Raw genomic sequence first — 14,943 nt, 5'->3', positions numbered from 1 at the left:
TCTTTTATAGGGATCTCATCCAATTCTACACTTTAAACTTACATGACAGGGCACTGAATGAGGCTTTTCCTGTTGCCAGGAATTGGAGACCTGGACCCAATGCTGAAGGCAAAGAGGCCCTAAGTATTCCCCACTTTGTCAACAGAACTGCAAACAGCACTGATGGAAGGAGAGAGACTTAAGGGCTTCTGGGCTCGGAGTACTTATGAACCTTCTTCACGCTAGTATCTGCGCAGATTTGAATAAACACAGAGCAAAACTAAAGTGCGTTGCAGCAGGTTCTTGCTACGTTTGTCAGAAGGAGGGGCGGATCCAACTTTCCTGCCACTACCTGAGCCCTCCCGCGCAGAGGCGGCGGGCGGTGGGGAAGCGGAACCAGACGTGCGCGCTCTGCTTCTGGCCGGGCGCGGGCCGCGGTGCACCATGGGCGCGCGGCTGAGCCCGGCATGGAGGACCGCGGCGACTCCGAGCCGACCCCGGGCTGCAGCGGTCTCGGCTCGGCCGGCGTGGGCGGCGGCGGAGGCGCCCACGCATGGGCCCCCGAGGACGCCTGGATGGGTACCCATCCTAAGGTTAGGAGGCTCGAGAGGAGGAGGGCGCCGGTCCAGGCCCTCACCCTGGGCGGGACCCCCGGGCCGCGCTCCCCCCTCGGCCCTGGCCTCCCTGCCAGGCCGGATCCCTGAGGATGCGCGCTGCCAGCTGCGGGCACTACTGTTGTTTGTTTAAATGAGTTGAACTATTGCTCTGATCTCACCCCCATCCGTACCCCCACTCCCCCCAAGCCAGTCCTAACCGGAGGGCGAGACGTTCAACCCAGCGCCTCCAAGCCAGGGGCCAGTAATAACCACTCCTAATACCTGATTTTTGCTGTCCGGGGCTCGTTCTGGAGTTGGTCTCGTTTAAAGCTCACAGTAACCACCAAAACACTTTGTGGATCATGGATAAGGTCTAAGAGTCTATAATGATAAAGGTTTAGGTACAGTCACGTTCACACTTAGCCTTGGGCCCAGAGCGTGCGTCGTGATTTTGCCCAAGTGCAGATTCCTAATTTTAAGAAATTTCTTGGAAAGTTTAAATAGGTTCTTCCCCAAACCAGAACTACGCACATTGTGGGTGTATTTTTCGGTATTAGCAGCAAAGGAGATAAAGATAGTTCCTTGCTTGTTTCTACTTGGCAAATTGCTGCCATGTACCAGTAATGTCCCAAGCAATGAACGGACATGGGGGTTTTGTAGGAATGTCAGGGACTGGTTTAGTAACTTGAGTAGAATTGCGGTCTTTTGCTGGAGAGCAATATTTCATAGATAATTATCTAAAAACAGTCAAGGAAAATTTTGAAGATATAATTATGTCTGAAAAGATTTAACCTTTTTTCATCTCTTCTTGATCTGTCTCCTTATTCCCCTTCAAGGTGAGAAAAACAAACAATAACATGGTGATGTTTTTCAGTGCCGTGAAAAGAAAAACCATAACATGGAGAGGCAGCTTAGTGGTTAAGAGGGAACTCAAAGTCAAACTGCCTGAGTTTGAATCCTGGTTCTGTCACCAGATTTTGTGAATTTTTTTTTGCAAGTTGTTTAATTTCATTATTACTTGATAAAACAGGGATAATAATAATACTTTATAGGCTTGTTACACGATTAAAACAGTTAATATTTGTAAAGCTCTTGACATAGAGTAAGCACTGTATAAGTATTTAATAAGTGAAACACCACTAACAAGTTTTAAAAAGCTCATCGATTTGGTGGTTCTATTCAGTTTTCATACAGGCAGATTTTTTTCTCTTTCAAATTAGTGGCTGTGTAGACCCTGCCCATCAAGTGTTTTGATTTTTCTTCTTGAAGGATCTAATTGGTTAAAAAAAAGAAAAGATACTGAGTATTTGATTTTCCAGTTCTGCATTGTTATTATTCAGTTTGAAAATTACTTAGGTCCATCCAGTATCATGGTCTCAGATTTCTCATCCTCGGACACCACTTTTCATTATGTTATTCTCAAACTTAGAAATCCTCAGTGTTTCCTTATGAGTAAAATTCATACTTTTAGCTTGGCCATCAAAACCTTGCAACCTGGTCACCAATTACCTTTTCAGTGTCATTTTCAAACACGTTTGAGATTTGAGGAGGACAACTAGTAACACCCCTGTTCTCCTTGTGATGAAGCCGATGGGAGAATGTCACTTTACATCTGCACCCATTCAGGTCTGCTGACACCTCCCCTCTGCATTAGCCCTGCTTACCCACCTTGTCACTGACTTAGCTAGAAAACCTCAGGCTTCTCCTGCAGGGGTAGGCCCCTGAAGATTGTTCCCCCACTGCTGACCAACAAGTCTGAAAGAAGCCGCAGCTTGCTTGGTCCTTTCTTTAAAATCCAACGGTGAAATAACTCCCTACTCTTAAGTGAGAAGGAGTGGGGAGAGAGGCCAGGAGTGGTATTCTAACACTTCTTCACAGGCAAGTATGAGACCAGGGAAATAGAGGTTCCCACTAACATTCCCCAACAAAAATACTATTAAAAATGGCTCTACTCCTGGCAGATAGGTTTCTTTATAGGCTCTTGAATATGTGTGGCTTATTCCCACCTTTGTGTGATTACTCACACTGTTACTCTGCCTTCTCTGTTTACTCAAATCATACATGTCCTTCAGGGCTCAACCTGTATCCCGCCTCTGCCATGAAATATTCCCCAACCAAGCCACCTGAGTCGAGCTCCTCTGACCTGTTGTGTCCTATTTTTTTATTCCACTTACTTGGTTTTTAATCTCTCACTGTAATGTATTGTTATTTTCGTAACAATTGCAAGTGTGCATGTTTTTACCCTAACAATTGCAAATTTTTTAGAGACAGGGATCAGGTCTTAATTGCCTTGTAACTCCCACTATACCTAGAAGAGAGTCTTATACATTATATATATTTAATGAATAGTTGTTGATTGAGTGAAAAAAAATATTGAGATTCTTCCTTCTCTATTTGACAATTACATTTTGATTTTCAGTATTTAGAAATGATGGAGTTAGATATAGGAGATGCCACCCAAGTTTATATAGCATTCTTGGTTTACCTGGACCTCATGGAGAGTAAGTTATTTGTTTATATTGTTTTGTTATTGGGGCTGTGATGGGGGGATGGGGAGTTGGATTGGTATATAGCACTTACGCATTTGCTGTTAATTTTGTCAATTTTGTAGTTTCTTCATTTACATTGGGAATTACTGGGTAACAGAAAATATTAGAAAAGTAACGAGAAGATAGCATTATGAATGATGTTTGCTCAGCTGAGTATTAGGTATAAATTTGGAATTTTTATCTTTCATTTTTGATAAAACTTATTGTCCATTCAATGATGCACTTTCAGGTAAAAGTTGGCATGAAGTAAACTGTGTGGGATTGCCGGATCTCCAGCTCATCTGCCTTGTCGGTACTGAGATAGAAGGAGAAGGGTTACAGACTGTGGTACCCACACCCATCAGTGCTTCCCTCAGCCATAACAGGTGGGCAGGTGGTTTTGGTCTTTGTTTAACAGGTTGGTTCCTTTCCTGAATAAAGCACTAGGAATCATGATGTAGTAATATATTTTTAAAGGAATTTAAGGCACAGGGATCATAGTTTTACTCTTGATTATTTGAGGAATAAGTTAAATATAAGTGTTTAACAGGTATTTGTTTAGCACTTACTTTATGGTCAGTACTTCTGCAGAGAATGAATATTTAATAGAAATACCATCCTAAGGAAACAGGAAAATTTACGTTCTTGGTAAGGAGGCGGGACCATTCCACTTAAAACAACAGATGTTATAAGATGCATCTTATGCATACAGATGTTATAAGATGCACCATAATAAGTGATACAAATCATACTTGCTATAGGAATTGGTGAAGAGAGTGATTAACATGCAAGTTGAAATGCATCATGCACCTTTTTAAAAAATCTTAGGTGCACAACATTGGATTAAACATATCTTTGTCTTATAACACCTTTTCTGAATCAACCTCTGAAAACAAAACTAGATTCTTGACAGTCACTTATATCTAACTCTGTGGATTCCTTCCTTTCTCTCCTTCCACTGACCTGAAGTAACTGTTATTCTGAATCCCATGTTCATTGGGAATTGTTTTAACTTTATAAAAAGGCATGTAGGGAGTGACGTCAGCGTCATGGTGGAGTGAGCTTTCCCGTAGACTCTTCCCCTGATAAGATACAACAAAAGGAACAGTCACAGACCAACAATGGACTACGAAAAGTAAGATTGGAAAGATCCACACTGCCGCACATCTGCGAGTGGAATGTGCTGGGCCTCTGGAGGAAGTGGGGAGAGGTAAGGAGAACTCGTCTCCCTCCCCATCAGATCAGCGATTCCAGTCCATGTGGCTCCCAGTGAAGGGGGAGGGGCGGCCCTCTGCGGGGAAACCGTAGCTCTTCAGGCTCTCTCAGCCAGTGGGAAACTCCCACAAAGAGGACTCAGAACTGCTACAGGGGTACCATCAACATCTGAGCACCTCAGGAGAGCGGATAACGAGGGGCGAGCAAGAAGCCCCCCATGCCAGGGACCCAGCGGGGAAAAGAGAGAGCCCCCCACCTCCCCGCATGCCAGACACTGCAGCTCAGCTGACCAGACCAGACCAAGTGGCTGGCGGATTGCAGCGAATAGCCAGGGCAGAGCACGGGGGGCTCAGATTACACAGCCCCTAACGCCCACACGATGGTGGCGGTGGAAATTGCAACCACATATTTCCAGGATGAGGAAAAATAAAGCTAATACAGGAACCACAATGCAAAGGTACATGAAATCACCAGACCAGAAGGAAAATGACAAGCACCCAGAAACCAACCCTGAAGACACAGAAATCCATAACCTAAATGACAGAAATTTCAAAATAGCTATCATAAAAAAACTCAGTGAAATACGAGATAACACAGACAAACAATTCAGTGAGATTAGGAGTTTCTTCACAAGAGAGATTGAAATCATAAAGAGAAACCAATCAGTACTGATGGAGGTGAAGAATATGATGGAGGAGATAAAGGAGAATCTGGAATCTTTAAAGAACAGAGCTGACAATATGGAGGAAAGAATTAGCATTATAGAGGATAGGAATACAGATATGCTCCAGATGGAAGAGGAGAGAGAACTAAGACTAAAAAGAAATGAAGAAAGTCTCCCAGAAATATCTGACCCTATTAGGAAATGTAACATAAGAATTATAGGTATTCCTCAGGGAGAAGAGAGGGAAAGAGGAACAGAGAGCCTATTCAAGGAAGTAATAGCTGAGAACTTCCCAAATCTGGGGAAGGAGCAGGAAATACCAGTAAGTGAAGCCAATAGGTCACCTAAATATGTCAATAGGCAAAGGCCCACACCACGACATGTAGTGGTAAGGCTGGCCAAAGTCAATGACAAACAATATTAAGGGCAGCTAGACAAAAACAAAAAATAATGTACAAAGGAACTCCCATCAGGCTCTCAGCTGATTTCTCAACAGAAACTTTACAGGCTGGGAGAGACTGGAATGATATATTCCAGACTGGAGTGAAAATACTGAAAGACAAAAACTTTCAGCCAAGAATACTCTATCCAGCAAAAATTTCCTTCAAATGTGATGGAGAAATAGTAACTTTCCCCGATAAACAAAAGCTAAGGGAGTTCGTGGCCACGAGACCCCCACTACAAGAAATACTCAAGAAGGCCCTCAGCCCTGAAAAAAAGAAAAGAAAGGGAATACAAAGCTTGGAGCAAGGAGAAAAATAGGTAGGCAAAATTAGAAAAATAGTAGATCTTTACCAGAATAGGTTAGCAACCACTTAAATACCAAAATCAAAGATCAAAGGGAGGAATTCACCAAAAATAAATATAACCTCATTACTGTAAACACACACCCACAACACAAGATAGAATAGGGTATAACAAGAATGACTTAGAAGGGGAAGAGGAAAGTGATTGAATTGACTTAGTATAAGGAAATAAGAGGCCATCAGATAATGGACTATCTCATACACAAGATTTTTTATACAAACCTCAAGGTAACCACTAAACAAATAATCAAAACAAAATCACGTATGATAAACAAAGAGAAAACTAGAAGAATCATAAGACAGAACAACCAAACTGAATTGGCAGTCCGAAACAAATGAGACAAGAAACAAAGGAAATGCAAAAGAACCGGAAAATAAGTGACAAAACAGCAACATTAAACCCTCATATATTAATAATTACCCTAAATGTAAGTGGATTGAACTCTCCAATCAAAAGATACAGAGTGGCAGGGTGGATTAAAAAGCAAGACCCAACAATATGCTGCCTCCAGGAAACACATCTCAGCTCTAAAGACAAGCACAGGCTCAGAGTGAAAGGATGGAAGACAATACTCCAAGCTAATGGCAAACAAAAGAAAGCAGGTGTTGCCATACTCATATCAGACAAAGTAGACTTCAAGATAAAACAGGTTAACAAAGACAAAGAAGGGAAATATATAATGATAAAAGGGACACTCCACCAAGAAGACTTATCACTTATAAATATATATGCACCCAACATAGGAGCACCAAAGTACGTAAAGCAACTGTTAACAAACCTAAAAGGAGACATTAACGACCACACAATAATAGTAGGGGATCTTAATACCCCACTTACATCAATGGATAGATCATCCAGACAACAAGTCAATAAAGAAATAGTGGACTTAAATAAAAAACCAGACGAGATGGACCTAGTAGACATATACAGAGCACTCCATCCAAAAACATCGGACTACACATTCTTCTCAAGCGTGCATGGAACATTCTCAAGGATAGACCATATGTTGGGAAACAAAGCAAGCCTCAATAAATTTAAGAAGATTGAAATCATAACAAGCATCTTTTCAGACCATAATGCTATGAAACTGGAAATGAACCATGAAAAAAACTGGGAAAGTGACAAAAATGTGGAGATTAAACAATGTGCTACTGAACAACCAATGGATCATTGATGAAATTAAAGGAGAAATCAGAAACTATCTGGGCACAGATGAAAATGAAAATATGCCATACCAAATCATATGGGATGCAGCAAAAGTGGTCCTGAGAGGGAAAGTCATAGCAATACAAGCCCACCTTAACAACCAAGAAAAAGCCCAAATAAGCAACCTGAAATTACACCTAACAGAACTAGAAAAAGAAGAACAAACAAAACCCAAAGTCAGCAGAAGGAGAGAAATAATAAAAATCAGAGCAGAAATAAATGAAATTGAGACCAAAAAAACAGTAGAAAGGATTAATGAAACAAAGAGTTGGTTCTTTGAGAAGATAAACAAAATTGACAAACCCTTAGCCAGACTTACTATGAAAAAAAGAGAAAAGACCCAAGTAAATAAAATTAGAAAGAGGGAAAATTACAACAGATACCGTGGAAATACAAAGGATTATAAGAGAATACTATGAGAAATTATATGCCAACAAATTGGACAATCTAGAAGAAATGCATAAATTCTTAGACTCATACAACCTCCCAAAACTGAACCAAGAAGAAATGGAGAATCTGAATAGACCAATCACAAGTAAAGAGATTGAAATAGTAATCAAAAACCTCTCAAAAAATAATAGTCCAGGACCAGATGGCATCTCCGGTGAATTTTACCAAACATTCAAAGAAGATTTAATACCCATCCTTCTCAAACTATTCCAAAAAATAGAGGAAGATGGAACACTTCCTAACTCATTCTACAAGGCCAACATCACCCTGATACCAAAGCCAGACAAAGACAATACAAAGAAGGAAAATTACAGGCCAATATTGCTGATGAACATAGATGCAAAAATCCTCAGCAAAATATTGGCAAACCGAATACAGCAATACATTAAGAAGATCATACACCATGATCAAGTGGGATTTATACCAGGGACGCAGGGGTGGTTCAACATCCGCAAATCAATCAACGTGATACACCACATCAACAAAACAAAGAATAAAAACCACATGGTCATCTCCATAGGCGCAGAGAATGCATTTGACAAGATACAACATCCATTTATGATAAAAACTCTCAACAAAATGGGTTTAGAAGGAAAATACCTTAACATAATAAAGGCTATTTATGACAAACCCACAGCCAACATCATACTCAACGGGGAAAGACTGAAAGCCATTCCTCTGAGAACAGGAATGAGGCAGCGCTGCCCACTCTCACCACTCCTGTTCAACATAGTACTGGAGGTTTTGGCCAGAGCAATTAGGCAAGAAAAAGGAATAAAAGGAATCCAAATAGGCAACGAAGAAGTGAAACTCTCACTATTTGCAGATGACATGATTTTATATATAGAAAACCCTAAAGAATCTGTTGGAAAACTATTAGAAATAATCAACAACTACAGCAAAGTCGCAGGGTACAAAATCAATCTACAAAAATCAGTTGTATTTCTGTATGCTAATAACAAACTAACAGAAAGAGAGCTCAAAAAGACAATACCGTTTACAATTGCATCAAAAAGAATAAAATATCTAGGAATAAATCTTACCAAGGAGGTGAAAGACCTATACAATGAAAACTACAAGACATTATTGAAAGAAATCGATGATGACATAAAGAAATGGAAAGACATACCATGCACATGGATTGGAAGAATAAACATAGTTAAAATGTCTATAATACCTAAAGCAATCTACAGATTCAATGCAATCCCAATCAGAATCACAATGACATTCTTCACAGAAATAGAAAAAAGAATACTGAAATTCATATGGGGCAACAAAAGACCCTGAATAGCTAAAGCAATCCTAAGAAAAAAGAACAAAGCTGGAGACATCACAATCCCTGACTTCAAAACATACTACAAAGCAATAGTAATCAAAACAGCATGGTACTGGTACAAAAACAGGCACACAGATCAATGGAATAGAATTGAAAGCCCAGAAATAAAACCACACATATACGGACAGCTAATTTTTGACAAAGGAGCTAAGAACATACAATGGAGAAAGGAAAGTCTCTTCAGTAAATGGTCTTGGGAAAACTGGACAGCCACATGCAAAAGAATGAAAGTGGACCATGTGCTATCACCATTCACAAAAATTAACTCAAAATGGATCAAAGATCTGAAGGTGAGACCTGAAACTATAAAACTCATAGAAGAAAATATAAGCAACACCCTATTTGACGTTGGTCATAAAGGAATCTTTTTGGATGACATGCCTACCAAGACTAGGGAAACTAAAGAAAAAATAAGCAAGTGGGACTTCATCAGATTAAAGAGCTTATACAAGACAAACGAAACCAGAATCAAGATGAACAGACAGCCCACCAGCTGGGAGAAGATATTTGCAAAACATGTATCTGACAAGGGGTTAATCTCCATAATATATAAAGAACTCACACAACTGAACAACAACAAAAAAACAACCCGATCAAAAAATGGGCAGAGGAAATGAACAGACACTTCTCCAAAGAAGATATACAGATGGCCAATAGGCACATGAAAAGATGTTCATCACCACTAATCATCAGGGAAATGCAAGTCAAAACAACACTAAGATATCACCTCACACCCGTTAGAATGGCTATAATCACCAAGACAAAAAACAACAAATGTTGGAAAGGATGTGGAGAAACGGGAATCCTTATACACAGCTGGTGGGAATGCAAACTGGTGCAGCCTCTATGGAAAACGGTATGGAGATTCCTCAAAGAATTAAAAATAGAAATACCCTATGATCCAGCTGTCCCACTACTGGGAATCTATCCAACGAACCTGAAATCAACAATCCAAAGAGGCTTATGCACCCCTATGTTCATTGCAGCATTATTCACTATAGCCAAGAAGTGGAAACCACCTAAGTGTCTCTTGACTGATGACTGGATCAAGAAGATGTGGTATATATATACAATGGAATACTACTCAGCCATAAAAAAAAAATTGTCCCATTTGCAGCAACGTGGATGGGCCAGGAGGGTATTATGTTAAGTGAAATAAGCCAGAAAGAGAAAGACAAACACTGTATGATCTCACTCATATGTGGACTATAAACCAACATATGGACAGAGAAAACTGTGTTGTGGTTACCAGGGGCAGTGGGGGTAGGGAGTGGGCACAAGGGCTGAAGGGAGACATATATATGTTGATGGACAAACAAAAATGTACAACCCAAAATTTCACAATGTTATAAACTACTAAAACATCAATTAAAAAAACAGGCCTGTAGTCTTTTGAGGCTCACTTTATACACTTAGTATTATATTGCTAAAATTTATCCATTGTGTATTTTTTTGGCTGCCATATAATATTCCATTGTGTGATTGTACCACAGATTTCACATCTACTCTCTTGGTGATGGAGTCTTGTTAATGTTCAACTTTAGGGGGTAATTTCAAACTGTTTTCCAAAGTGGTTGTCTTAGTTTACTTTCTATCTGCAATGTAAATAATGATCTTTGGGAGCTGTATTGTCTCTGACATTTAGTATCATCAGACTTAGATTTTTGCCAGTTGAATGGGTTATCTCATTGTGGTCTTAATTTGCATTTCTCTGATCACTGATAATATTGAACATTTCTTTTATACTTATTATTTCCTCTCTTGAGAAATGCCTATTCGTATCCTTTGCCTATTGGATTGTTTGTAGTTTTCTGCTTGACTTGTAGGAGTTCTTGGTATATTCTTGATAATAATCCTTTTGGTTGTGTTTCCCAGTTTTTAAATCTGTCTTTCAGGTATCTTTCGATGAGTAACAGTTCTTAATTTGAATATAATCACATTTACTCATCTTTTATAATCAAGAACTTTGTGTCTAGTTTAAGAAATATTTCCTATCTAAAGGTCTAAAAAAAGTTCACTTATATTTTTACAAAGAGTTTTAAAGTTTGGTTTTTTTAATAGTGAGAGGAAGATTAGGGACCCTGTTTTCATATGGATAACTAACCATTTTTTTCTTCCCCCATTTGCTGAATAGTCCCTCCTTTCCTCGTTATCTGATTATCATCTCATTTTTCCAATGCTCCATCTATGCACTGATTTGCTTCTGGGTTCTCTTTATATTCCGTTAGTCAATATGTCTATCCTTGTGTCTTACGACATTTTGTTAACTGCTTGCTGCATAAGAAGCCCTAGTATCTGGTTAGCAAGTCTCCCTCTCTGCTTTTCTTCTTTAGAAGCTGTGGCAGGCAGCCTCTAAGATGGCTTCTTGAAATCCAGCCTTCTGGTAGTCACACCCTTAAGTAATTCCCTGCCCTTGAGTGTGGTCTGGACCTCGTGATTTGCTTTTAATAAATAAAATTTGGCAAAAATGATGGGGATGTTACTGCTAAGATTAGATTACAAAAGACTATGGCTTCTGTCTTGGGCACTCACTCTCATTTGCTTGTTCTGAGGCAAGCTGGCTGCCCTGTGGACTGCCCTACAGAAAGGCTGAGCATAGAGGAGTGAAGGTAATTATTGATGGAGCAAGATTCTTGAGAGATGGGGAAGGATGGATTCAAGAGAATAGTTGAAGATATTAATAGAGGAGGAACACCTCAGCCTCTGAGACTGTGGGACAGGAAGAAAGGACAGATGAGAACATAGCTGTATTTGGGTGGGTATATAAGTAGGGGAGAGGGCAGAGCACCTTAAATTCCAACATGAAGGGCTTTGATGAATACCTGTTTTTTTCTATTTCACTATGATTGAGTGATTTAGTAGGAAGAGCACTGGACTGAAGCCATAAGACCCGGATTCTGGTCGTGGCTGACACTTAACATTTTGTTTAATGATTGGTGACACACCTAATTTCTCTAGGTTTCAGTTTCTTTGACTTTTATTGAGGGATTTAGATTATTAGTAGATAATATGTAAGATCCCTTCCAGAAGCTACCATAATTGGTTATTTTCATTGTGTGTATTCCATAAACCTGTATTAAACTAATTTTTAGATTTCTATTAAATATTTTTTGTATGTGTGATTGGTTATGAGAATTAATTTTTGATATATCAGGCTATTCATACCCTTCTTTGAGAGGCTCCTTAATGTGAAATTTTTCTTTGTTTGAGAATCACGAATAATTATTAGAGTTGACATCAAATTTGATCACTGATACCTTACTTTTTAACAGCATGATTTCCAAGCTTTCCTATGTCTAAGAGACTTAGTAATTCATTCCTCAAAACTCTCCCTTTGTGTCTTTTAATTACTGTAACAAATATCATCCTACCTAGCTAGTATTATTGTTATATTATTTGTTTGGACAAGGAACTACCATTTGGAATCAACCTGAATTTAATTCTAAAAAACAAAATCAATAATCTATTTGAATCAAAATCTCTTCATAAGTCTAGAAGTACAAATTTGTGTCCAATTAATTTCTAGTTTTTCCAACTGGTGATTATTGCTTTTGTAGCTTTATTACTTTAAGCTTTTCTTCTTTAAATAGAATTACTTGGAAAGATAACTTAGTAAGCCATTTTTACACTCTTGCATTTAATAACTCAGAAGGTTTGTCTTCATGTCTTGTTTTTAGATATATTCATAATTATTTTATGCAGTGGAATAATGATACAGAAAATAGCACAAATGAGGCCCAGTACACACTAGTTTATTATGCCTTTTATGGCATAAGATTTTCTCATCTCAAAGTATGCAAAAAACTTTAACAAATAAAGATTTGTGTGTGTGTTTTTAATCTCATTCCTTAGTATTTAACAGTGATATTTTTAGGTGGTAGGCATACTTTTTATCTATTTTTACTTTTGTATGTACTTTATATATAAAATATTGTATATCTAACAGTAATGCTGCAATTTCAGGCTTTTGTAGTTAATGTGGGAATTTTCCTTCATTAGTAACACAGAGAAGAAAATTATTGACTTTGAATCTTTGGCAGCTTTGTATAGGGAAGAAATTCATTGAGACATATCCTAAAAGTGTTTGGGTAGGAATTTATGAAAGTAGCTCACTGTTAAAAAAAAAAATTTTTTTTTTTTTAATTTAAGAGAGCAAACAGCTCTTACTTTATTCAATAATAAATCAGCTACAAAAATAAATCACTCTGTCCACTTTTAAATATCATTATTTGTCAGATAATATTGCTTGATCTTTACTTAAATATTCATTGAGTGACTGTTGTGTCAGGCAGTGATCTAAGTGCTGGGGATACCATGTTGATCAAGACAACCTCTTTTTTTGTTGTTGAGGTATAATTGACATACAACATTATATTAGTTTCAGGGGTACAACATAACGATTCAATTTTTGTGTATATTGCGAAATGATCACCACAATGAGTCTAGTTAACATCTGTTACCGTACATAGTTACAGAATTTTACTTTTGCTTGTGATGAGAACTTTTAAGATCTACTCTCTTAGCCACTTTCAGATATGCAGTATAGTATTATTAACTATAGTCACCATGCTGTACATTACATCCCCATGGCTTATTTTATTTTATAACTGGAGATTTGTACCTTTTGACTCCCTTAACCCATTTCACCCACTCCCCACCCCCCATCTCCGGCTACCACCAATCTGTTCTTTGTATCTATGAGTTTGGCTTTTTTTTTTTTTTCCCCAAGATTCCACACATAAGTGAGATCATGTGGTATGTGAGACATCCTCTTGAAAGTAATGTTCTAGCACAAAATGTTGGCTTGGAAAATAAATTTTATTTCATTTTTGGTAATTGTTGGATGAGATCTAGTAAAAACAGAATCGTCCTTTGTGCAGAGATTTAACTAACTGTGTAATTTGGGACCGCCTCCTCTTATTTTATTGTTACGTGATTGAATAACAAGGATAATGGGGTGCTGATAAGTACTTTATACAAGGTTGTGTCAGGACCCAGAGGAAGGACAGGAAAAGCCTCCTGAAGGTGGTAAGAGACCATACTTTAGTGGGGCAACTGCCAGTAGTTAAGCATGACTGCTTGCCTAGCATGGTATCTAGTTCAGAGTAGGTGCTTAATAATGTTGGTTAAGGCAGCTATTGAATAAATGAATGAATAGAACTCATGAGAAAAGAAGGGAAGGATGGGAAATGACATGGGAATGGTTATTTTGATCATGAAGGCCATCACTGTTTTTACTTTTTTGCTATCACGAATTGTACTGTAATAAATAGCCTTGTAAGTATCTCCTTGTTCTCGTGTGTAGGAGTTTCTCTAAGATAGAAGCCTAGAGGTGGAATGTCTGGAAGGTGTAGCATTTACACCTTCATCTTTACTGGTTATTACTAAATTGCTCTCCAAAAGGTTATCAGTTTATGGTCCCACTAACGATATGAAAGTTTCCATAGAGTAGGAGAAGAGATTTACTAACATATAACTGACAAAGATTAATTCAGAATATATAAATAACTTCTGTGACTCAAGGAAAAAACAACCTAATGACAAACATGGGCAAAGAATATGAACAGGCAGTTCACAGAAGAGGAACTCAAATGCTCAAAGCTATTTATAATCAGGGAAATAAAAATATAAAATGTGCTTGTTCATGGTGTGTCTTAACTATGCTAAAGCTTTTGAGACAGTTTACATTGTTATTGTTTGGCGAAGATATTAATTTACAGGAAATCTTTGAACAGGGCTACAGCTAGCTCGTAGAGTACCTTTGAGCAAATTAGAAAACGGCATTCCCTCTGGACATAAAAAAAAAATGTCTCTTCACCAGGGTTCAAGGCTTGGCAAACAGCATAAGCCAGATTTCAGACCCATTTTTACCAGGCACCCTTGTGCAAGGCACAGTCTGAAAATATACATGATCACCTGCCCCTGAAGCATGTCTGTTGAGTCCTGTTTCCACAAAGAACACTAAAAATTACTGCTACGTGGATGGTGTCATTGAAGGGCTTTAAGCCGGGGAGTGACACTGTAGATTATTCCTGTGGCTAAAAGAGTATTTTGCATTTGTAGAGAATGTTACAGTATTTTAAAGTGCATTCACAAGTATACTCTTATTTTATCAGCACTAAAATCCTGAGTGGTATATAGAGTACTTGTTTTATCCTAATT

General features: G+C 38.5%; 1 protein-coding gene across 1 annotated transcript in view; it reads left to right on the top strand.

Annotated features, from left to right (window-relative positions):
- Positions 1–441: 441 nt before the first annotated feature.
- TSEN15 (tRNA splicing endonuclease subunit 15) overlaps positions 442–14,943 on the top strand; it is a 34,117-nt gene continuing 19,615 nt past the window's right edge. The window contains exons 1-3 of the mRNA XM_058539890.1: positions 442–572; positions 2,995–3,076; positions 3,354–3,489. Of these exons, the coding sequence (XP_058395873.1) occupies positions 447–572; positions 2,995–3,076; positions 3,354–3,489 (344 nt within the window). The 5' untranslated portion in view covers positions 442–446. The remainder of the gene's footprint in view (positions 573–2,994; positions 3,077–3,353; positions 3,490–14,943) is intronic.

Source organism: Diceros bicornis, chromosome 4 (genome assembly GCF_020826845.1).
Source record: "Diceros bicornis minor isolate mBicDic1 chromosome 4, mDicBic1.mat.cur, whole genome shotgun sequence".
NCBI lineage: Eukaryota > Metazoa > Chordata > Mammalia > Perissodactyla > Rhinocerotidae > Diceros > Diceros bicornis.
The sequence above is the reverse complement of the archived record's forward strand: the minus strand, read 5'-3'. Positions and strand labels throughout refer to the sequence as shown.